The sequence below is a fragment of the Paroedura picta genome, chromosome 9, assembly GCF_049243985.1.
Source record: "Paroedura picta isolate Pp20150507F chromosome 9, Ppicta_v3.0, whole genome shotgun sequence".
NCBI lineage: Eukaryota > Metazoa > Chordata > Lepidosauria > Squamata > Gekkonidae > Paroedura > Paroedura picta.
In genome coordinates, this window is record NC_135377.1 from 25,430,470 (window position 1) to 25,456,703 (window position 26,234).

General features: G+C 41.7%; 1 protein-coding gene across 3 annotated transcripts in view; it reads right to left on the reverse strand.

Moving 5' to 3' along the window:
• CNBD1 (cyclic nucleotide binding domain containing 1) overlaps positions 1-26,234 on the reverse strand; it is a 180,769-nt gene that overhangs the window by 47,958 nt on the left and 106,577 nt on the right. For all 3 annotated transcript variants that reach the window (XM_077351978.1, XM_077351977.1, XM_077351976.1), the window contains exons 7-8: positions 25,662-25,796; positions 22,177-22,309 (exon numbers count right to left, since the gene is read on the reverse strand). In XM_077351978.1, the coding sequence (XP_077208093.1) occupies positions 22,177-22,309; positions 25,662-25,796 (268 nt within the window). The remainder of the gene's footprint in view (positions 1-22,176; positions 22,310-25,661; positions 25,797-26,234) is intronic.

The following is a 26,234-nucleotide window of genomic DNA, read 5'->3' on the forward strand; positions in this document are numbered from 1 at the left end:
CCCTAATTCTTATCTCCAGGAGCATTGGGAGCATGGCATGGGACCCCAAATATGGATCTGAGTAATTTAGATTGTATTGCCTCCAGGGAATAGAAATATTTATATAAACAGAACTGTTCCCCAGACATAATCTGGAGAATCACCTTACTCTGGAAGACTTTAATCACAACGAATATGTGAAAAAGAATTTCAAGATGGCTGATATAGCACTTTGGGCAATCTCAGCATGGTGAGCCATTTGAACTTTTCACAAACCTGTCTCCTGAAAAATTATGCTCGGGTATTTTAAAAACTTCTGTTCAATGTCACCTGCTTTTTATTTGCTTCTATGGAAACCAAATACAAGTGTTAGATACACTTCTATCCAAGGCATTGCCAATCTGTCACATTTTGGAATTCTAAATGCTACAGTAATAAATGCTACACAGAGTGGCTTAATACATTACTGGAAGTCCTTCCAGCTGAATGCACACTTGTTTCTGCTTTCAGCTGATGGTACTTCCTACAATATTTGCTTCATCTGGAGCCACTTGAATTAGGTTGCATCTACAGCTGCAAGCTTTAATTGGTTTAATCTGTTGATTAATCAATTGAAGATTTGGTTGATGAATCACTGGAAACTCATTCTTCATTGCTGAGACAGAAGGGTCCATTTTTTAATTTCTGATGCTATTTCATTCTGGTGATAATTGACTAACAGTCTTGATTGATCACTTGGCTGTGATGCATGTCTCAACATTAAAAAAAAACAGTGCATTTTCTGTATTGTCAAATACATTTGGCTCACACTGCATCAAAGAATGCCATATGTTTTTATTCCCAAACAATAACACAGAATGACACTTTTTAAAATCAAGATGTTGGGGAAAATATATTATGATGTGGTAAGTAGGACACATGAGGGTTCAGAAAGTTGTAGCAAGTGTTTCTTTATGGCCTTTTATGCAAGGCGGCAGCTACTGTGTGCTGCCACTGTGCCGTTGTGGCGGGGCAGGATGCCCCACCATTCCCCATGTATGCTGAACGCGCGCTGAACGCCGGGGCCAGGAGGTAAGCCAAAGTGGCAGGGGGGAGGTTTGGATGGCCTGGGGGGGATTGTTAGGCCCAGGCCCCCTCCGCATGCCCAGGTGGGGGCAGGGGGTCGCCCCTGCCAGTTCCGGGGCTCGGCAGAGCCTGCAGGGGAGTGCGGTGTCCCTACAGAGATACCGTAGGGTTGGGGCTCGGTGGGCCGACAGGCCTGGTGCTGGCGATTATGCACAGCGCTGGCCTGCCACAGCCCCAGCTTACCCAGGAAGCTATGGAATATCCCGCGTTTGCTGAATGCGGGCCTTCCATAGCCCTGGGCTGGCGAGCCTTATCAGTGATTTTCCCCGAAGCGCTGCTGCTGCCAACGCGGTCATTATGGCCTGTGCATAATGGGCCTATGGGAAGCATTTTAACTCTATTGCTTAGCCTCTATTAAAATCCTTAACTCTTTTGTTTCTTATTTTTCTTTTCCCTGTTGTCACTATGCAAACTTCTATGTAAGGCATTGCATGCTTGTAGGATTTCCAACTCATGCGTAAGAAATTTCTGGAGATTTGGGGGAATGGAGCCTGGGGAGAGTGGATGTGAGGGGACAACCTCAGCAGGGTATAATGCCATATAGTCCACTCTTCAAAGCAGCCATTCTTCTCCAGGGTAAATAATCTCTGTTATCTGGAGACCAGCTGTAATTCCAGGCCCTGCCTGAAGATTGGCAGCTATACATATTTCGAGCACACATGGACAGCATTCCAGAAGTACAATACCAGCTGGGACAGAACAGAGGTCTAGGTGCTCTGTTTCAGCAGGCAAAATGATTTCTGCACATAGATTGTGACTTTCTTGCCTTCCACTTCCAGGGATTACCAGTCTGTTTGTATTGGCAGGGTAGGGCACTCTTCGGGGAGCATGGTCAGTTAGACAGTCCCTCAGGTATGTCAATACCAAAACCTTGAACTTCATCTGAAATTCAATAGGGAGCTATGTAGATGGCTAAGAGCAGCCTGGATATTACCTCTCCCCCCCCCCCCCCAAGCTCTGGGACAATTTCATTTCAGAATTTTTCAGAGTAATCTGTACTAACATGAATTAAAATGGCATAAATGTATTCATGTCCTTTTACCCATGCAGGGATCCCCTCCCCTCCTCCCCCTGGCTTGTCTAGTGCTAGTGAACTTTCCAGTTCACTATGCCCATTAAGACTTTGCTTATCAGTTTCTTTGTTAACTATTGCCTATAATATAAAGCCATTACTTTAATTTTTGGCAATTACTGTTTAGATTTTATCCTCCACCCCATGGGTCCATGTTTATTATTTATTAACTTTTAAATGCTCCCCATTCAAATAAAAGCACCTGATGAAACCACACAAGTCATAATAAAACCAGGAATAAAAGATATATATTATTCTGTTTTTTAAAGTTTATGTCCAAGCCTGTTTATTTTCTTAAACCAGAGTAGTTTCCATTGTTTTATGAACTCTTGCCTTGCCCCTCAGTCACTGTTTAAAAGGCCAGATTGTTACAGCTCCTTCACAAAACAACACAAACTCTGCCAGATGTTTCAAAGTGAATAGAAGAAATATAGAAAAATCATTTACACATAATGAAATTGTTTGGAAACACCTACAGAAGTAGACTTCTGCTACAAATTTTTGTTCAAAAGCCAACAATCTGACATATAATGTGACCAGCTTCTGAACCAGTTACATAGCTGAAGAGTCAACATTTAATTTTTAATGGCTTTCAGTTGTTGAGCTATGCTGATGAGCTATAGAATAATAGAGTTGGAATGGACCTCATGGGTCATCTAGTCCAACCCTCCACACTATGCAAGACACTCACATCCCAATCGCTCATCTACTGTAACCTGCCACCCCTTTGCCTTCACAGAATCAGCCTCTCCATCAGATGGCTATCTAGCCTCTGTTTAAAAATTTCCAAAGATGGAGAACCCACCACCTCCCGAGGAAGCCTGTTCCACTGAGAAACCGCTCTAACTGTCAGGAACTTTTTCAGAATGTTTAGATGGAATTTCTTTTGAATTAATTTCATCCCATTCATTCTGGTCCGTCCCTCTGGGGCAAGAGATAACATTTCTGCTCCATTCTCCATATGGCACCCTTTTAAATACTTGAAAATGGTTATCAGATCCCCTCTCAGTCGTCTCCTCTCTAGGCTAAACAGACCAAGCTCCCCCAACCTTTCTTCATATGTCTTGGTCTCCAAACCCCTCGCCATCTTTGTTGCCCTCCTCTGGACATGTTCCAGTTTGTCAACATCCCTCTTCAACTGGGGTGCCCAAAACTGAACACAGTACTCCAATTGAGTCCGAACCAGAGCTGAGTAAAGTGGTACCATCACCCCTCATGATCTGGACACAATACTCCGTTTGATACAGCCCAAAATCCCATTTGCCTTTTTAGCCACTGAGTCACACTGCTGACTCATGTTCAATGTATGGTCTACTAAGACTCCTAGATCCTTTTCGCACATGCTACTGCCAAGACAAGTCTCCCCCATCTTATATTGGTGTATTTGGTTTTTCCTACCTAAATGCAGAACTTTACATTTGTCCCTATTGAACTTCATTTTATTCAGTTTAGCCCACTTCTCAAGCCTATGTTGAGTTATGCTCCATGAGATGTGATGAACAATAACTTACCACTTCCCCATGAAGGGACTAACTGTAAGTTTTTACTTAGGGTGTTTTCCTCTTCTCTGTCTGCTGATGCTTTAAAACTACCCTTGTGAATCTGTTCTTTCCTTTAAAAAGCCAGCAGAAAGCCAGACAGGCTTTTTAAAGGTGATTATTGTCAGGGGGAGGCATGTTATTGATATACGTTATATATATATCACTGATAACTTATACTAAGATTAAATGCTGTTGCTGTTGTTTACCTTTCAGAGATCTCCTGTCTGATATCACTTGCTAAAATAACGTGAGAACAACAATCAAAACTAATGCAAGCTCCTTGATCACATGGGTTAACCATAGACAATACTGGCCTAGACAAGACCGGTCTCCAGTGATAAAAAGGTTGGGGACCACTGGTCTAGTCTAGATGATGCTGGAAGACTGGCAGTAAGTGGGAGTTTACCACCTCCTTGGGCAATTGCTTCCACTGCTGAACTACTCCGACTGTAGTCAGGCAGTTGATTCCACTGTTGAACAAATACACAGACCGCAACTTATGTATAGCATTAGCAACACTAGTTCATTTTCCCACAATTCCAAATAGCCTTAAGTCAGATGACAATATCAGATAAACCATCATCATCGCTCCCATCTCCTCCAGCAGTCTCTTTCCTGATCAGAATCAGTTTCGACCCACACGCTGTCATTCAAGATATACTGTGTAAATATATGGAGCCAGAGGTTTCTTCACATTGTCAATTGCACTGTTTGTGTCTGGAACAAAGATTTGCAGGTTGAATACGTTGAATTCCCTTTCATTTCTTTCACAGAAATATCTAACACCTCCCAGGATTTAATATAGAATGAAATGTAATCTCAATGTCTATTGAAAGTGCTCTAAAATGAGGACATAAGCTCAACTTTCTAAGGAAATTAATAAGGTGCAAAAGAAGTGTTGTAAGCTCCAAACATGCAAGCAGATCTGGGTCCTGCCAATGTTCTTCTAATTCTATCTATTGCACCATGTACAAGTCTGACAATATGAGAATACGCCACATCAGGCACAACCCACACGAACAGGGCAAGACCATGTCCCTGCAGCTGCTATCTGGTCTCTCTTACAACAGCAGAACCACTATTTCATCTGCTGTTTCCTAAATGCACAGCCCTGTTTTCTTATCCAAATGACAGACCCTCAATTCTCTACAACTTTTCAAATTTAAGGACCATTTTTGTGCTATGGTTGGATTGTAAAATTTCCCAGGTTTGTGGTGATGAAAGTCAAGCTTTGAATCCGGACTGAGTAGTCCATTATTAACTGTATTTATTTTATTTACTCCATTCCTACTCTTACCTTTCTCCTCAGTGGGGCCTCAAAGTAGCTAACATCATTCTTCTGTTCCCCAGATTCTTCTGTTCTCACAAGAAGGAGGTTTGTCTGAGAGTGTGTGGCTGGCCTAAGGTCGCCCAACCAGTTTCTATGGCAGGTGGCCCCACATCCCATTCTGACACTCTAACCCAGGGGTAGTCAAACTGCAGCCCTCCAGATGTCCATGGACTACAACTCCCAGAAGAACTCCTGGAAATTGTAGTCCATGGACAACTGGAGGGCCACAGTTTGACTACCCCTGCTCTAACCCTTGACAAACAATCAGCCAGTTATCCCCACTAGCAAACAGGATGTGAGGTGAACTGGCAGGTGGCTGAACATCCCTGCATAGAAGTTGTTTCGATGTTAACTTTGGCATGATTCTTTGCTAAAAAGAAAAGCTCTGCTCAAAAAGTTAGTGTGAAAACATGTACTATCCAAATGCAGTGTATGCTTGATTCTTTTTTTTGGGGGGGGGAGGGGTTCTTATGTTACATTCAATGCATATACAGCTGACTGTGTGATTGAACCCCCCATCCCCTTTTTTTCTAGGTACTAGACCACAGTTTTGTTTCTAAAGTGAACACATTTTGGCTTCTTCTTATAAGATAGCCTAAGGTCTAGCCCAGGGGTAGTCAAACTGCGGCCCTCCAGATGTCTATGGACTACAATTCCCAGGAGCTCCTGCCAGTGAATGCTGGCAGGGGCTCCTGGGAATTGTAGTCCATGGACATCTGGAGGGCCACAGTTTGACTACCCCTGGTCTAGCCTATCTTCAGGCTGTGGAGTCAGCATTCACAGATTGTCCCCTGAGGAGGGAGGAGGACAGATTTTGTTGCCAAGATGCTATTTTTAATAGGGGATTAAGGGCTTAATCTATTTTATGGGGAGTATTTTTATGTAACCCTCCGTGAGACGGCTTGACCGATAGCGGCAGGTAATAAATCTAACTATTATTATTAATAACAATAATCAATAGATACTGCAGACACATACATTCACTGTACATGTCTTAGTGTCCTCGATGTGTAAGTATTCTCCGTAGTTGGAAACAATACTACACCTACTTTCCTAGGGTTGCCAGCCAGTGGCTGGCATGCAGCAAGAGACCAGGGGATGGTGACATGGTGGAAGTTCTATCATGCTAATGGCATGTTAATTTTGGAGTCGAACCTGGAATTGGATCTATGCTGTTCTAGAAATCAGTAGAAATTCACAGAATCCTAAAGCAGTCACATCACTTCCACCCCCCCCCCTTCAAAATGATATCACACCATGTAAAGACATCATTGATGGTGATTTTCCCTTATTTATTCTCTGCTGGCCTACCAAGCAGTAGCAGCAGGGATCAGAGGGCTGAGGACTAGTAACCAACTAACCATACACTTCCCCCATTACCCAGCAGTCCTTAATACCCCAGAAATAGTCTGGACATTTGGTAAGCAAAACAGCATGAGCAACTAGGAACTACTGTGAAAAGAGGAAATCAGGTAAAATCATGTGTCCTCCGTCCTCCAACTTGAGCCAACAGAAAACTCATTCCATTGTGCTAGCTCTAACAACAGAAAGAGAAGTTGGCGATACTTTCATCTCCTGTTCTCCTCAGTGCAATCCTCAGAGCCCCCTGACATTTGGTCCATGAGAGTCTTCCAAACCTCTGCATTAGTTCTGGGAATGTTAGGGGACTCCTTGGGGTGTGGGGCGGTAAGGAAAATTCTTGTTTTATGAGCGGCCCGTTCTCATACTTAATACGATCTGACCAGTTTTCAATACTCAAGGCCATGTATTGAATGGAAAACTATCTAAGGCCATAAAATCAGCCAGCTAGACCTACCAAGGCTATTTTATATATGTCTGATATATAGATTCTGAATATATGCGAATCCATTGTAGGACAGTTACCTTCAGAAGACCCATTTTAAAATGAACATATTATCCTCCATTCAGTACAAGGCTTTCCCCTTAGCTCAGTGTGATTCATCTATATATATATTTTAAAAATTAATTTGAGATTAACTGGAATTGTATTTGATTGCTAGTTATATCTGGCTATTTCCTGCCATACAACATGGGTTATTTGTGGTCCCATTTTTTTTTAAAGAAACAAAATATTGAACAAAGCAAGGCAAGCTATCCACAGGCAAAAGGTTAATACATTCCAAAAGCACACTAAAGAATCAACAGTAATGAAATCTGCTCTTGAATCTAAAATATATGTTAGATACATGTTTGAATTTTTTTACATTTTCTCAACACACGGAAAACAGGGAAGTTTCAAGTTCTATTTCACCATCTGCAAACAGGAAAATTCACTTTCATAAAAACATGCCCTTCTGTCAGCACTAATCTTGCAGAAAGTGTATGAAACTGCTTGATCCTGCTTTAAATATTTTAAGTGACGAATGAGCATTATACTGGCCCTCTGCACAAGGGTGAATTTCACTATCTTTAAGGCACAGATTCATACATATATATGAGCAGCATCAAAGAAGTCTATGGGTAGATGAATGCTCCTTGTGAATACTAAAGGAAATGAGGCAGCACTGCTGTTTCATGGAATTAAGAATTACAGCCGCTTCAAAGCAGGGAATTCATGCTTATTAAAAGGAATCATTATGGCTTATCATGTAAATAGAGAAGCTGGATTAAAAGTTGTTTAAATGCATTTTTTTCCTTACATGTTAAACTAGCAGGGAGCAAATACAAGTTTGTAACATTTCAAGATTATCTAGATGAATATTTAGTCAATATATGAGCCTAACACATCAAAGATAATGTCTTTGCAACGAAATTTCATTTCCTACCCATTTTATTATGTCACTATAAAGGAAATTTAGCTGTATCACAAAAAAAAAGTGGAGTAGTTTTACTGATATGGCTACATTTAAATTTAATACTTCACCTTCAAAGTCTGTACTCTGCAAACTGCTTGCTCTAAATTTGTCCTGATGAAAACACAGCAGGGTTGCACTGGAATGTTGTTAAGATGACAGCCTTGTGTGTGAGGGCAGGGGGGGGGTTACACCTCTGCCATGCTCAGATAGCCATATGTCAAGGCTTCATTGGGGAGAGAATACTCAGCAATTCCCAATAAGTTCGCTGGGATGAACTCCAACTGACCCAGGCTGTTTCCTGATGAGGGACAGATAATGTGATCCCAGGAATGTTGATAGCGATGGGTGAACTCCCTTCAGTTCATTTCAGAGTAAGTGAGGGCTTCTGAGCTTTCAGAGAAATGGCTGCAATGTTGGCTGCATCCCATCACAGTACATTATTAATTTCAAGTTGGGAAAATGTAGGTTTCAAACAAGATAGCAATGAACTTTGGCAACATCATTACATGTTGACTAGGGCTGAGCCATTCCCCACCTCAAGCTTGGAGTCACTGGAACCCAGAGACATATGTATGACCAACTTTCTTGTGATACGTCTGCATCGGTGGTATCACTCTGCCACTTGAACATGTATCATGATAGATATGGCATAGGTATCCCCTGTGCAAGCACCGAGTCATGTCTGACCCTTGGGGTGATGCCACAAGAGGCTCATAGATATGGCACAACAGGCATCTAATTCTGTGGTAAGCTGTTTGTATGAAGTGGTACTATCAATGAGCCAGTGTAACCACACCTACAAAATATCTTTTTGAGACAGTATTCCAGGTGTTATAATATTGTCCTCATGTGATTCTCAGTATCATAGTACCTGTGCCACTGCAGCAAAACCTTGAACAGACTGTACAATTTTAATAGTAGGTGATCCAAACTTCAAAGTATAGCTGCCTCCTTCTACCTTCAGCAGCAGCAAAAGTACCCATTTTGATAATAATATGGAAGGTAAAGAATCTGAGACTGGGTATGATTGTACGGGCAAAGTCACATTTCCGAATTGGTGTGTTGGGACTTAGCTATCTTGGGTTGCTCTTCTGAAGAAAAAGAAGGGCAATTGATTTTAGTGCATGGCATGGTAGAGGGATTACTATCGAACAGTAAATTCCAAACAGAGTTACACTCTTCTAAATCTATTGAAGTCAACATACATCTTGGTTGCCCTTCTTTGGACACATTCCAGCTTGCCAACATCCTTTTTAAATTGCAGTTCTCAAAACTGAACACAGTACTCCAACTGAGATCTAACAATTTTGGGCACTTATATCCAGTCCCTTTAAAATTCAAAGGGTCTGCACAAGACAGTCTGAAACAGCTGAGCCACTGGGAGCAAATGCTCCCTGCCACTCAGCTGTTTTGTAGCTTTTTGCAGAGAAGAGAAAGCAGGGATTTAAAGAGGCTCAAAGTCCCTTTAATCCCCTACTTTTTACTCTATACACAACTAACCACAAACTGTGTTAAACATTCATGGAAGTTCATGATGGTGGACCCATTGGGGACTTTTATTCCCAAACCACAAACAGGGCAAAATTTGGGATTAATTTTGCTTCATGGCTTGGTGCATGCCCGTTCCTATAAACATGCATACATGGCAATGGGGAACATTGTGGTATGAATGATCTTGACATTGGATATCAGTGGGACATCCTTCCACTTAAGATTTTTTTCTACTTCCTTCATGGCTACCCTTCTTGGTTGAAATCTCCCTTTTGGTTTGTGATGAAACCAAGGAATAGATAATCAACAATTTCAATTTTTTCATTGCCAACATTAAACTTACATAATTCCCCATTAGTCAAACAATACAATTAAACACTAAAATAATCGCCATGTTTCTGCTGTAAAAAGAAGGGAGATATTGCTCTAAAACTTTTGTTTAAGACCAAAGGATCACGATGTCTAATTTTAACTAAACATTAAATTAATTGCTGTGACACCATTTGCCCATAGGTACTATTTACACTACAGAAACAATCACCAGAACTATTTTTTCATTGTGAGGGGAATATCTTGGCAAAAGATTATTTGTACACATTTTCCCCTTGGGCCAATAGCCAAAGGTCACTACAATAAAAAAAAAAGCCCCTACCAAGATATAAACATAATTTGTTCCAGTTAGCTGGGGTTACTTTTAAGAAGCTATCATTAATCTGCTTTATAAGGCCTTTAAGGAAAGCAGCAAAACACTTCATCATTTCTGACAGCAGATTTGGAAATCCTACAGTGAGATGGCAAAGCTGCAAACAATGGCCAATTTTTTTGTGCTAATTTTGTGACAACCGTATGAGATCCACTTTGTTCTTTATCCACCCTCTGCTGTAGTCACAAACCAACAGTGCTTTTAAAGGACTTCATGCATTCACTTTGCATTCTCTTCTCTCCACCCTTTAGTTTGAACTTGATGTTCCAAAACAACAGAAATAATCCTCCAAACATTTGCAGTGGAATATGCCCTTTCCCCAAATCAGTTGATGGCAGAACAAGCTGTATTTATTGGAAGCTTAAACCAGATTAACCCAGACTGGAAATGAAGCACAGGGTTGAGAAGGAAAGGTAACTGGTCATTGGATTACACCTACACAGAGGTAGGGTTGTGTCCCCCTGACGTCTAATCAGAAAATGAAGCCTTCTGAGAAAAGGTTGCAGTAGCTTAACCTAAAATTACTGGCTTTTTCAGAAATGTCAGGAGTGAGCATGTTTGACATAACAATTTTATTCCCATAAAAACACATGAAGTTACCATTTGCTATGGATTTTTAGGTCAAATTTTAAAGCTTTCCATGCTTATAATAGTACATAATGAATACCCCTACTCCCTGGAACCCTTTATATTAACAAATTAGTAACTATTTTTAAAGCTCATTGTCAAGGAATACTAGACTGCCTCCATAGGCTTTATATCAATAGGTTTATTGAAATAATTCTCAAGTTATTATAAGTTTATCTATCAGCAACAAAACATCTCCAAAATCATGCAACATAGAAAATAAGCAAAGAAGAAAAACTAGCTTAACTTTCTAACACAGATCAAGATCTGTATGAGATGGCACAGTCTTATAGTCATGAAATCCAATGAGGCAGTTCACACATTCACTATTTAGCTGTCCATTTGCAACAAACCAGATCGTAGTTGAGGCCTTTAGTCTATCAGCATCCAAGCTTAATCTCTCTTTCACTGTTATTGGCTAAGTAAGATCAGGTGATGATGACTAACCAATCAGAACATGGTCTTGCCGGAACTACTTCACCCCTCCTGGTCCTCCCCCTCCCACCCTATGGCCCACAGGTTCTCATGTTGATCCAATTATCTCATGCCTTACACCAGCCTTGAAGATAATAAGGGAGGCAGAGAGGCCCAATTAACAACACCTGCACTATACACATTAACTCTTTGGAGGAATCAGGGATGCTTTGCTTCATGCCTCATTCCATCTCAAGGGTTACAATGAATATTGTAAGGCCTAGATTGACCTTACAGGTGTCTGTGATTTCAGCGCACTTGCCACCAGCAGCGTGATCTCCTTCAAGTCCGGACCATAGAATGTGGCAATTGGGTACATAATGAGAACCTATGCTTGCTTGCATAACAGGATTTGGAAGCAACAAAACTTTCTCAAAGATTCTTGGAAAAGAAGATCTTTGGGTGAGAGAAATTATCTGACTACATGTGGCAAAGGACTATAATTGAGACTATATGCTAGCAAGAGTTATACAATTTATACTTTTTTATTATGGCTGTTTGTAACAGAATACTTTTATGCTGTAAGAGATTTGGAAAGGAAGACACTTCAGAAAACCATAGATGGGTAGATGTTATGGGCACCTTTTCAATATTTACAAGCCTACTGGGCTGATGTTGTTGTTTTTGAGGGCATCATGGGTAGGTCATGCTTTACTTAATATTAGGTACATTTTAGATGTGTTATTTTGTGCCTGTGCAATTAAGAGTGTTAATCAGTTGATGGTATTCATTGTGCTGGCAAATGTTTAGAACTTATTGGTTTGAACTACAGCTCCCAGATGGCAGTATGGAAGAACACAAAATATTTGCAGGCTGATTTAAAACACACAACTAACATGAGCACACTTTGTCTTTGAGAACAGGGCAAGATTTGGTAAGGCTGACTGGAAAATAAGAGAAAAATCTGCAAAGATTCCCCTCCATAGCAACATTGAGATAAGCAACAGCAACAACAAAACCTCTTTCTGAGAGGCCACTTTTGGGTGGGGTGGGTATATGGAGAAGGGAAGATGGTGGCAGCCTTGGGAAAGCCGTGTGGGTTTGTGCAAAATGTTTGCAATACAATTCATAAGAAAATCCAAGCACCTGAAAGCAGTAAATATTTTTTCAACTGTTCAACAGCACTGTTAGTAATTTTCTATCAAACTGCAAAATCACCAGGGGAACACTTTTCTAAGACAGTGATCCCTCAAATGACACTCAGGGATGCCAGGGCACCCACTTACAGATTCCCCATTCATTCCTTTCCCAAAGCAACACCTCTTCAAAACAAATGGGCAGTCCTAGTTTTCCTTCACCAATTTCAGCAGCATGTGCTTTAGATGCCCAAGTCTGCAGGGAGCATCCATTCACAAAAAGCTGTTGCCTTCATTGTAAAATGCTTCTTGGCTTGCAACCTCCCAGCATCCTGTGATTGGAGACAATACCCTATGGCAGTCATTTTGTTATTGGCCCTGGACCTACAACAGCTACGGAGGAGGGTGAGCACTCCAAGTGCTCAACATTCCAGAAGTGCTATCAGGTTCAACAAGATTGGGGATCCATGATCTAATATGTACTTACAAGTTATGCAGAGGCACATAAAGGCCTTTACAGGCATAGGTAATGGAAAATATATTGCAGAACATTTCCAAGAATTCTGAGCTATGGCTTCCATAGCAGATAAGTACAGAGATTCTTTGGCAAGCTATTCTATCTGAGATGAAGAAAGGAATACTGAAAATCACTGCGACAAAGAAAAGATGAATGTGTTGTTATGGCATACAATATAATGAGTGCTCTTCACTTTTATTATTCAGCTAAATTCAACAGAATCATATAGGAGTTAAAAACTAGGCTTCTCTCATTCAAACTTAGAAACTGTCCTCCTTTTCTGAGAATCAATGTGGTCTGAAAACGTCCAAGTAGTTCCAATGATGGCTTAATCTGGACTTTCTTCATTGAAAGTTTGCCATGAAATTAATATTCAAAATGGGATCTGTGCCTGAATGCCTGCAGATTTACATGTAGTCCTTCTCATACAACTCGTTATTGTATATAATACTTATTGCAAGGCAGTTAGTAGTATAAAGTGATATAAAACAAGTAAAAATTACAGAGCCTTATCTTAATGAAAACATTATATTTTGAGGAAAGCTATATGACTAAAATTTCCATGGGAAATTATTCATATTTTTATGAGACATATAGAAGATACTGTGGCATAGACTATATTTTTCTAGAGATTTTCATTTAAATGTGCAAGCAAAATTATGCATTGCTGTCATTAATGGAACACAATGGCCTAGTACAATCTTAAAGCAAGACAAGCTTCAAAAGGGGGGAGGAGATGCTCATAAAAAGGCAAGAATTTGTAATTATTAAACATTCTACCAAGGAGACTATGCCATATTTCAAGACAAGTTTTGTGATTGATTAGTTATTACCCACCTCTAATATTCTGGCAGAGACTATCAAAACATTAGCATTTACTTGGAACTTACAGCTCATACCAAAGACCTAACAAATGTGTGCTTAGAGTATGGATTTGTGTAATCACAAAATCCTTGCACCGATAGACAGTGTTACTATAACATTATGCTGATGCTAAGAGCATGTCAACATGTTATAAACTAAAGGCAGCAAGAATTTACTCTGGCCACTATTGACGCAGCAGCAAGGCAGGTGGGAAGGTGCGAGGAGGGAAAGCTCAGGCGCACATAAAGTGCACTATGTTTTCAAGGGGGAGGGGAGCGGGCACACAGCTTTATAAGCAACCACATGCTCGAAGCTGTCCTTCTCCTTGCAGCCAAGAAATGCATTACCCACCTTCCCACCCTGTTATTTGTTTTGGATTGTTGAAAAAAAAAATTGTTCAAAGTTGTATTTCATAATATGCTGGCAGAATGGGGCATGGGGAGGAGTCTGCTCTGGATGAGGAAGTCAGAACAGGGGTTCCTGACTCAACCTAGTGGGACCTCTTTATGAGGAGGCTGCCTGAAAACAGGGCCAACCCTGGCTGGGGAAGGCCATGAAGTTAGGCTGATCAAAAGAACACATTGGAAGCTTATCTTGGAAGTAACTTTTGCTGCTACCACTCTATGAGCTGATTCACACAGTGAATGAAGCACTGCCTTGCACTTTACTCCCTTTGTTCTGGTGTTTGCTTGTTAGCTACAACCGCAGACCTTGTCTCCTGTCTTTGCTCCTAAGCTTTGGACCCTGTTCTCCAGAACTTCCTATTTCCGTAAGGTTTAGATGACCTTCAGCTCCCCAACTCTGCTGGTTCATTGGCTTTACTCTTGTCTTTTGTTTTAGGCCTAATTGACTGTGATTACATCTGTGCATCCAGAACTCCCAGGCAGAGTAAAAAGATTTTGCCCTTAGGACTTTAAAGTAGATGTTGTGCTTTTCTAACTGACATGTGCCATTTTCTCAGCATGACTCGAGCACATGGACTGGAGTGGCTCCAGCTTTTTCTTCCATAGTGTGGCACTGCTATTTGCTCTGTTGAAAAATGTACATGCAACTTAAAGTAATTTCATGAACAAAACAAATAGTTGATCTATGGGTGGTTTGAAGAAGAGGAAATAGCATGGAGGGGATGTCAGTTGCCGCTTCTGCCCGCATGCCCTGGTTGTGACGAGAAAATGGATTGTGTGAGTCTGGGAGGCACAGAACTCCCATTTAATGTCTGATTCAGTATCTTCATGTGGCTGCCCAACAAACACAAACACACTGCAATGCATAAATTGCCCCTGAGTGGAAAGCTTTTCATGAAAAGAGGGAGGATGTAGTGCTGAAGGCTGACAGCTATTGGGACCATTGTTTGATCTGTACTTCACTTTTACACAACTTCTGATGCAAATTTTGCATAATTGTATATACAAAAAATAAACCCTCATCAAAGCAAATGTCATTGAACAACATGCAGCTTTACATGATAATGTAACAGTTGCTTTGGCCATTTTCTTCTTACAGGGTGATAAACTACACAATAACTGAAGAACCACTTTAATCCCTGTGGAACTACTAGGCTATCCTGGTTCACACAGTCAGCATGGATTGTGCTGCAATGATGTGTGTGGCACAAGTGACTCCTCTCAATCATGAAGCAGCAGACCCACCACTTGATCAGTCAATTATGCAGAGATCCAATTCACATGATTTAGAGCAGTGGTCCCCAACCCCCGGTCCGGGGACCGGCACCGGTCCGTGGATCAGTCGGTACCGGGCCGTAGCTCCTCTCGTCCTCCTCCCTGGCTGCTGCCTCAGGGGCTGCCCTGACACTCTGCCGCCAGCTCACCTTTGGTGCTCTCCAGCAGCTGCCATGGCTGGGGCTCCCCCTCAGCATGGCACTTCACAGCTGCTGCTGGCAGCGCCCCCCAGCGGGCAGTGTGAAGTCAGAGGCACCAGCGGGAGCAGGGGCTCCGGAGGCAGCAACATCCCTCAGCAAAAGACTACCCCCCCCCTGGCCTCAGTAAAATTGTCAAGCACTGACCGGTCCCCGGTGCTTAAAAGGTTGGGGGCCATTGATTTAGAGCACATCTCAGGACTGGAAAGAGAAAAGTTCACATCATTATCCCCCATGTCTTCATCATTCACACTGCTGCGAGGAAGAATCAAAAGTTGCAGACCCTCCATCTGCCTAGGTGAAGAAATGATTTGTTCCCCACCCCCCGATCTAAGACTGCAATATCCCTGGGGCTTGAATGTTTTGAGGATAGCTGTAGTTTTTGACATGGTCATCATGGAAGCTTCAAAGAGTAGCACAAGGCGATGGCAGATGCAGTTTTGCTGAGAGCCAGTTTGGTGTAGTGGTTAAGAGTGCGGACTTCTAATCTGGCATGTTGGGTTCGATTCTGCGCTCCCCCACATGCAACCAGCTGGGTGACTTTGGGCTCGCCATGGCACTGATAAAACTGTTCTGACCTAGCAGTAATATCAGGGCTCTCTCGGCCTCACCTACCTCACAGGGTGTCTGTTGTGGGGAGAGGAAAGGGAAGGCGACTGTAAGCCGCTTTGAGCCTCCTTCGGGTAGGGAAAAGCGGCATATAAGAACCAACTCTTCTTCTTCTTCTGGTATCTTCATAATATCCATCATGTGGTTATTGCATTCACTAATCTTCTCTTATAATGAGCCCTTTGATGCTTCCTGTGTACAGCAAGGTAGCATAAATTAATGGAGTTTTCCATGTACATAAACCAGAGAAACCCATGTAGCAGGAACTTGTATCTGCATGATGACATGGAAGGTCTGGTTCACACTTGAGCTAGGTCAAATTGGCCATTAAGCCCAACAGAAAAAAGTCCTACTGAGCCAATGGCTTGGGAGAGCTATCCCCCACCAAGGCAATGAGGCTATTGCAAGGCTATCCCTAAATGAAGAAACCAGAGCCAAGTAGATGTTAGATCAGAAGACGCAGAAGCAAATGTTGAGTATAATTGACCAGCTAAAGAAGCCTTAACCTGGGTCTACAGAACTAGTGATTCACCAAGCCGAAGGCTGCCCACCAACTATCTAGTATGGCCAGCCAGGTGTCCTGCATTTGTGGTTCCATGCAAACTGCAAAAGCAAGAGGTGTACCAAGCCTAGAATAAAGAGCCATAAAATGGCTGGTGGCCTGCATTCCATTCAACAAATCAAAAGTAATGTCACATGTCCTTTAGTGTAACCCTGAACACTTATTTGGGAGTTGAGTGGGATTCTGAAAGCAATTCTATAAACTTTTTGAAGCCTACTGAAGTCAACAGACTTAGAAAGGTATAAGAGTGCTTAGGGGTGCACTGGTAATGTGTTAGAACTGAAAATAAACCATGCAATGTGAATACAGTCATACTTTGTCTTTCAAGCCTACTTCCTGAAGCCATAACCACATCTGCTAGCCACTAGCTACAGCCATACAGTGAATCTGAAATAAGTATCCCATTTCATTCCTTGAGGTGATCACTGGGCACATTCATGGTTTCTTCGACAAATTGCTCTGTACCTATTTTTTGATATCTTTCTAAAAGTAAGGGCCAAAGATGCACAAAAACATGGAGCAAGATCTGTAGAACAGTGGAGAATAAAGATCCATGCTCACATTATTTGGCTTGCCTTCAGAAGACCATTCCTCTCTGTTTAGATCAGGTTGATCATTGACCCTGTTGGGCAACAGTGAATTGATAAATCTGGCCTTCTCTAGCAGCGGCCTCATCTGACTCCTGAGTCATCTGAATCCTTGTTCCACAGGCACCTTCTTTCTGCTTGTGGCATGGTGTGGATTTCATAAGTTGATCAGCAAGTTGGTGGGCGGTTGATGCAGGGGAGTGAGTCAACTGGCCTTTAGAATTCTCCCATTGTGTGATTTTATGAAAGGTTAACTAGCCTAAACTCCAGCTTGCTCTTCCAAAATGCAAAGCTTATTGTTTCCTCTTATCTTGTGCTTGTTAGCTTGGGCAGTGGGTCTGTTAGTAAAAGAGCATGTCCAAGCAAAGGATATTCTTTCAGTTTATTCTCTCAGTTATCAGTGCTACAATGCCGTGTCTGAGGAGTCCACCTTGTTCAGCATCATTTAACGACTGGGTGTGTGCTAAATCAATCTCCACAATTTATGTTAATAAGGGCTCCTTCGAAATCAACTATAAACAGTCAGCTATCATTAGGCTAAAGCCTCTTCCTGGGAGATTTACAGTAAAGCAGCTGTCCCAATTAAGCAGAGTGAGTTATAGTAATATTTTATATTTCTACAGCACCTTTCATCCCAAAGCCTTTTTTACCAATTAAAAGCACATAATGTTCCATGGCGGATGTCTCTGTGGAAATGTTCGCACACAAGAGTGAGAAGAGGGGGAAATTTAAAGCATGAGGCAAACACCTGTTCTTAAATATCACAAGATGGGCTTGTAAATTTCAACGGAAGGCAATGAAATCCTGTCCTCAGCTAACTCAGCCGAGCAAATGTTTAAGAAGCTGTCTGGAAGATCAACGTGGCAAATCATGTACACTTTTTTTCAGACCAGCTCAGTAAAAATGTCAAACCTGAGTTGAGCAAGTTTGTGATGCCTCTCTTTTGAATCAAAATGTAGTATTTGGGAACTCAAACATCATAGTATTCCCAATGCCCCTGCCACTCCCACCTGCTGATCCTCATTCCACATCAAACTCTGGGTGCTGCTGTCGACGTCAGTTGTATGCCTTCCTTCTTCCCTTCACCCAGTCCTATTTCTCTTCCATCTTGCCTCTGAAGCTCCCGCAGTTAAAAATGACAGCAGATCCGAAGGGCTGGCTACCTTGAAGTTTCAAGATCTCACAAGCACATTGTGAATACATGAGGCATGCCTGAAGTTGCCTAGGGTATGCCTGAAGTCTTAATAGGTTTTATCTCATAGGTTTGCATGCATCTTGACTTGGGGTGAGAAAATTAGTGATAGTGCTCACAAAATGCTTGGGAGAGAAGAGCTAAAATAAGCTGCAACGTAACATCTGCCTTCAAGACTATGGCATCACAAAGCTGATGCAACAGAAATTGTAATCTGGTATCAGAAACACTGAGATTTAATATGAATGATAATTGTACATTTTTACAAACTCAACTCCATGTTGATATAGTAAGAATAAGAACCCCTGTTCTGAAATATGCAAATGGTTGCACTAGTGTGCCAGCTGTAGTGATACATGTTCAGCATGTTTGATGTGGAAACACATCTTCTGGAATGCTTGGGGGAACAGAACTCATCACGGACGTGGTGTCCATCTGTTCCCCTCCAAGTGCAGAAGAGGCAGGGAGGTGGCAGGCATGAAGGCAACTAATGATGGCAGCAGAGGCTGCAGTCATGGTGGAAGTGGCAGTGGAGGCCACAGTAGCGGAGGCTGTGGCCACAGCAGTCTCAGTGGTGGAGGAGGTGGTGGAGCGAGCAGGACTCAGTGCCAGCCCTGGTCAGCCGCTGCCCTGCCCATCCCTTGGGTGTCCCCTGGCATGGCAGCCACCGACAAGGGCCAGATTCTTGCAGATTATGTGTTTCTGCATAATCTGCGACAATCTGATAATCATAATTATTTTATTCAAGATGCTGCTTACTAAGAAATGGTGACATCACATAGCAGTGTCCACTATCCTAAATTGTAATGAAAACCCTCCATTTATATAATCAAAGCACGGGGTGCCAACATGTCTCAAGAGGATCCAAAGACAATCTAACCTCGCTCTATTGTTTCATATTCTCTGTGTTCAGAGGTCCCCAACCTCCACTGTATAAATAATGAAATGTCATTATTACTATTATGAAATCCTGCAGAGTCAACAGACATCAATTTATAGTACCTGTTTGAGCTGCAATTTGCTTGTTCATATGAATCTGTGTTCCAACAGTTAATGGAAGCGCCTGAAACCCATGATCTCAATAGGATCAGCCACAAGAGTAATTATGTAAATCGTAGGAGGAAAAAAGGGGATTGGGGAGATTTCTAATGAGATTATCTAGTAGATAATGTATGAAATTAAGCTAGTGTTGTTGTTGTTGTTTTTAAATACCCTGCTTTTATCACTTAATGCTGGTAAGCACTGAGACACATGCTGTGGCACAATCAGATAATCAAGCCCACTGCAAAGAAGGGGATAAAAAGCAATATAAACAACTAATTAATCAAAAGCACTTGAAGCACTTCCTGCTTTTCTGCTACAATGCAAAATTAGCCATTTAACACATTCTGGTATGAACTGGTTAATTTAAAGGTTCTTAAATTTAGATTTCATGAAAATTAAGCAGATAATAGACAAAGCATAGTATACAGAAATAGATATTGAACAGAATTCATCCTTAATTAGTTGACAATGTTACACTGCATTTCTTACACCCACATAACAGACAGAACTAGATGTGGCATACAAAATGAGTTCACAGAACCAGACTTATGCCTAAAAGACATGTGACAGCTAGATGTTGCAAGCTCCAGGTTGGGAAATAACTGGAGATTTTTGCAGTAGAGCTTGAGAAGGGTTGGTTTGGGCCAGGGAGGAACTTCAGAGTTCAGAATGACACAGAGTTCACCTACCGAAGTGGCCATTTTCTCCAGGTGAATTCAAATCTGTTGCCTGGAGATCAGCTGTAACCAGAGATCTCCAGCCATCACCTGGATGCCACAAACAAAAACTTGGGTAGATGGTTAATGGAAATTCCAGGAAACTAAGGTAAATAATGCTTCCAAAAGTGCAAAAATAGTAATTTATAAAGTATCATAGACAGTCATAATAATCAAACAATGAGTATATAATAATACAACAATTCAAGAGTGAACTAATCTATTGGAACTTACCTACTGAACTGTTGCCTGAAGCTTGTGCATCACCCTTGATTTGTTGTATTATTGTGCACTCCTTGTTGATGTGAGACACATCTTCCATGGGCCTTTTCAAATAGAAATATAGACAGACATTGTTGGTTGTCCCTCCCATGAAGCACGCCAGAAGATGAGGAGGGCCCTGCCAGTGGCTGTGCCAGCCCCTGGTGCCTGGGCAGCTGCTTCACATCCTACAGGGGCTGAGACAGTGGTTGCCCCACCCCCAAGCCATTTGCAGTGGCCATACTAGCCAATGGGGCCGAGGCAGCTGCTGCATGACTCACAGGTCTTTGCAGGAATCACAGCAGCCCCAGGGGCCTAAGTAGCCATTGTGTGACCCATAGGCGCTGAAGCAGTGGTGGAGGAGCAAGTAAGGAGGATGGGGGAGGAGGAAGGGGAGGGAGTCTCTGTCTGTGTGTGTTTGCGAGTGAGGGAGGGGAGAATAAGCAAGAAGGAGGTTGGGAAACCAACAGATAAGAGGGGAAATGGGGGGAGGGAAGTCTGTGTATGTGCATGCGTGTGTGCGAGGGAGGGGGGAGGGGGGAGGGGGGAGGGGGGAGGGGGAGGGGGGAGGGGGGCCCTGACCAAGTCACTCCGGAGCAGGTATGTGTCCCACATGCCATCTGTCAGGACATTTTATTTATTATTACTGTCTATGATACTTTATAAATGACTATTTTTGCACTTGTGGAAGCTTTATTTACTATAGTTTCAGAGTCATTAATACAAGCTCCCTTTTTTTCTGGAATCACCTGGATGCTGACAACCCTAAGTGGATCCCACCTCTTTAAAATGCCTCAAAGGTCAAATTCTAACTGCACCCGTAACACACTGGGATTAAGTGCTCTCCTCTCTGCACTTTCCTTTTCAAGTGATGAGACATTTCTCCCATGGATGTTTCAGTTCTTGAAAAGGCATGAGAGGCAACAAAAATACATCATCCCTCCATTTTACCTTCACAGCATTTTTAAAGTACCTGACTTAAACTTTAAAGAGGCAGTAGTGTTCTTATATCTGACATGAGAACATCCACGCCTACAGTTTGGCCCCATGACATCCTTCTGAATGTTTCCCTTCCTTCTCACACCATATTACTAGCTGCCATTGAGAAGCATGCCATCACAGTGTAGTGGCAAGAATGTCAGTCTAGGATCTGGGAGGCCCAGGATCTTACATGGTGTGTAAGACAGAGCTATTCCACCAGGCTTATGGTCAAGACCCAAAATAAAATAAAAAGATTCACCAGTAAGTCTTGCCTCACTGCTAGAAGAAGAGGAGTACTAAAATATCAACTCCGTATAAAACACTCCCCACCTAGGAAATTTAGCTTGGGTCATTTAGAAATGTAATGTTTTAAATATTTTAAACTTAAATTGTATGCATTTTAGCCAAATGCACCTCACAGGGAAGTTGTAATGGTTAAATAGAGAAGACAAGAATGTTAATGTAAGCTGTTGAAGGTCCTCAGAGAGAAAAATTGTGCATAGGTATAAAAACAATAAAATAGCACCATCACCACATCTCCCACATTTCAGGAATTCAACATGATTAGTGGCAAACCCACGTTTGAAACAAGGTTCTCTACTGTCTACTCATTCTTGCATACTCTAGAGTTGTACATGTTTCATGTGAATCAGGTGTCAGGATGTGACTCTAACAAATTTCAGCTAAAGAATACAGAAATAAATAACAATTGTTGCCACATTCATGGCCTCACCATGCCCTTTCAGGAACTTCTTCCATTTCAGATGAGCAGTCAACTGAAATATAAATACCAAAGGCCAGTTTTGATAAAATGGAGATCCTCGGATTAATTCTTCTTTGGCAAGTTTTTCACGCTTTGCTAGTTCCTGAAAGACAGTTTCATGTTTAAGAATAGCAGTATGGATATATATATATATATATATACATTTGAAGGGGGGAGGGGAAGAAATACACATAAAGTAAGAGAGGAAAGCTGCCAACAAAATCCAACATTTGCTTCTTTCAGATTCCACAACGGAAATCAAGTTCTGATAAATGGAACATTCAGATTTTGTAGAGTTTAATAGAAAAGACTATGCTGCCAATTCATAGCACTGATAGCACAAACTTGATTTCTATTCATATTTATATTCATATGGGGGAGGAAAATTATTTGAAATTTTAAAAACTGAATAAGAGCCGGCTGCAATGAGATGTCCTTGCCCTTGGTTGTTGTCCCACTTAGCTGACCCCCTCCCTCAAAATGGGTGAGTGGTTGACTTCACACAAATCAGTGCACTGGCTCCAACATGGCTGTGCTTAAAGGGGCTATCCCCGCCATTGAATCAGCTGTGAATTGGGTCTAAAGCAGAGGGTGGGTGAAGATTAGTTCTTTGCCGTATTTTTTACTAGAATCTTCACAGTTTTAATGTTTTGATACCAACTTCAATGATCCAGCACCAGAGATTAGATGAGTAGAGACTAGGGGTGAGATCTGTCCAGCAATGGATAGGCTTTCCTGAGATATTGGGATCTGTTGCATAGTACAATCCCAAACAGATTTTACAATTTTTTAAACCCACTGACTTCTGCAGACTTAGAGGGTACAATTCTGCTTAAGACTGAACTATTAGACAATGAGTCAAAAGAGCAGTTTTAGCCACTTTCTGCCCTAGCAGAAAGCAATTTAATTGGTTTCTCAAATACCTTTGTCTTGGATTTTATTGCACGACTGTTCATTTATAGCATTTATCTCTCACCTTTCCACCAACATCAAAATCAAGGCAGCATACACAGGTCAGGGTACTGACCAGATTCATACCTGATTAGCATCCACAAGATGCTACATCTTATGCCTTCCAGACATATCCTGAATCTAGAATGGATGAAAAAGGTCTGCAAGCAGAAAGGTGGGGATATAAAGAGATTTCTTTTAATCATTTCAGCATAAAGAATGTGGTTTTAATTAGAAAATGATCACAGTTTTTAAAGAAATGAGTGCATTAGGCTTTGTTTTCCTAATATGCCATGTCTGTAGTATAAATTAAAGTCAATGCTGATCCTATCAGTCTCAACAAAGACCCACTGGTTCTTTGAAGTATAAGCTGCTGTTTAGTAAATCAAAAGCAGCTGAGCTGTAAAGCAAGCAAAAGAAGCCTTAAAGGCGATGTGGCTCCAGTCTGAGATTAACAAGATTTGGTTCCCACTCACCATACACTCATCATCATGTCCTCTCTATAAAGCCTGTAGCTATCAGGCCCAGGGAGAAGATAGCACCTCGTTCTTTTGACTTTTCCCTGGTTTGCTCTTGAATGCACAGGGCTACACAAAGTTCTAATAAAGAATAAGCAAAAGCTAGCTCAGCCGAAGAACGGAAACTATTATGTGGATGTATCTGAAATCGTATTCACTCACTTTACAAATTTACTTGCAGCATTTGCAATGTGGTTCATTTTAGCTCAAAACCATCATAGAAATGTCAAAGTACACATAAAAGAAAACAGTCCATTAAGTGGAGCGATTGGTTGTATTGTTCAAGATACAAATGCATATTTCACTTTAAAGTTCAATACGCTGGTCTAAAAAAATCTGGATAGAATTTTGAATGGATGTAATGATCAAGTCTAGGATTGTCATCAGATTGGCAGGCGGTCTTTCCCCCCCAGAGAGCTTAATCATTTCCTATGAGACTGTGCAATGTTCTTCAGCTATGGCTGTATAGCACTGCAGATCCCAATAGGCAGCTGCCCTCTGATTCAGAAGAGGCCATCTGAACAGCAAAGTGGGAGGGGGCTCCTTCACCCAAGCTTACATCTGCATCTAATCCAAGAGACCACTGCTTGCAGCCTTTGAGCGGCCCTGCCTTACAATAATTTGACAGGTGACAGAAGAAAGCAGGTGCAGCACTGACAACCCTGTGCTACAATCAGCAGTATCAGTCTGGGCCTGCAGTGATATGATGCCATGCTGGCAACACCAACACTGGGCAGGGAAGAGACAAGAGATTGTGGATCAGCTGACATGAGGATGGAGTGCAGCCAAGGGGGGCAGTCTGAAGCCATCTCCTATTCTTTGACAGATGGAACAGCAAAAGCTCCTGCCAGGAAGAAAATTGGAGCCAATATGCATTGACCCTGTTTACTATTGGGAAAGGCCCTGAGAACTTTTCCTAAAGAGAGAGAAAGAGCTGGTTTTTGTACCCTGCTTTTCACTACCCAAAGGAGTCCCAAAGTGGCTTACAAAGACCTTTCCTTTCCTCTCCACACAAACAGACACCCTGTGAGGTATGTGGGGCTCAGAGAGCTCTAAGAGAACTGCTCTGGAAGAACGGCTCTAAGAGAACTGTGACTAGGTCAGCTAGCTGGCTGTATGTGGAGGAGTGGGGAATTGAACCTGGCTCTCGAGATTGAAGTGCACGGCTCTTAACCACTGCACTATGCTGGCTCTCCAGCAGGAAACTCCATGTGAGGTAACAAACAGTAATCATTGTGCTATTTTGAGTGATCTAAGGTCCATTCTGCACAGGCTTAATGTAGCAGGAGTGTGGCAAATTGTAATCGCTACTAATATGCAGTTATGCATGACGTTGTACACAATCTGCCACACTCCTGAAACAGTCCTGCTAAAAGCGCTTCATTGTAGCGCTTCCAGGGAAATCCCAAAAAGTGGATTCACCCTCTGGAAAGTGCTACACTCTTGCAAACAATCTGAAACAGTTTCAAAAAAGTTCTCTGTGTTACCATTGTTACAGTTTCAGCAAAGTCTTTAGTTTTGCAACCATGGCTGAGCTTAAGGTAAGAATTTTCACACTGTATTAATTACTAACATGATTTTTCAGTCCAAATGCAACCTGCCATCCATGAACAGCAGTCCACTGGAGGCTTAATATACTTCTTATTATTTGCAGCCTTCCTGGGACAGAAAAAAATGGGGAGGGGATAATAAATACATTTTGGTTTCGTGTATCACAGTGAGGATTCCCCCTGCCATTTATTCAGAAACGTAACCAAAGACATCTTTCCCTGGCTGTCACCTAAAACAAGATAATGCAGTCCTTAGAATTCTTTTCCTGGGATTAAGCACCATTGCTTAGACTTAAATGATGGCGGTGGGGGGGGGGAGGATATCTACTTAGGATGGCACTATAACAGCCATAGGGGAACTTCACAATACCTGTAAAATGGCATACTAATTTCTGGTTCTCACCAGCAATGCCTTACATGAGAGACATTTGCTCACCTCCTTTACCCTTAAATATTCTGTGGATGCAATCTTGAGAATGTCACAGTTCTCCTCAGTAATAATTGTTAGTGCGTCAAGTTGTAATCTTGTTGGTAGTGGTATCAGAGTCCCAAAACAGCTTCCTACACCAAGCTGCCAAAATAAATAATAGGTAAAATCTAGCCTCCTTTCCTTTTGAGAGGTAAAGAAGAAAATCATAAAATGCACATGTCGTACATTTTCTTCAATGAGATAACCATACGTATTGGAGGAAAATTATATATTCTCAGAAAATTCAAACAAATGGAAGGCACAGGCTTATATACTGTTAGTGCATAAAGAAATTCTTATTAGAGCACTGGACAATAATGAGGAAATGTGTATATTTTAATAGTCCCTTCTATAAAACCGTCTTGTACTATTCATCAGCGAAAAGAGGTCTTTGCACAAGAATATGCCAATTAATTAGTAAGTGGAAAAGATATATCCAGTTTGAGTAATACATAATGAAGTTTCTGAAGCATACGTTTGTTTCTGGAAATGGGGAATGAAAGTGTTTTTTCTAGCACTGGGAAAATGTAGATAGTACAG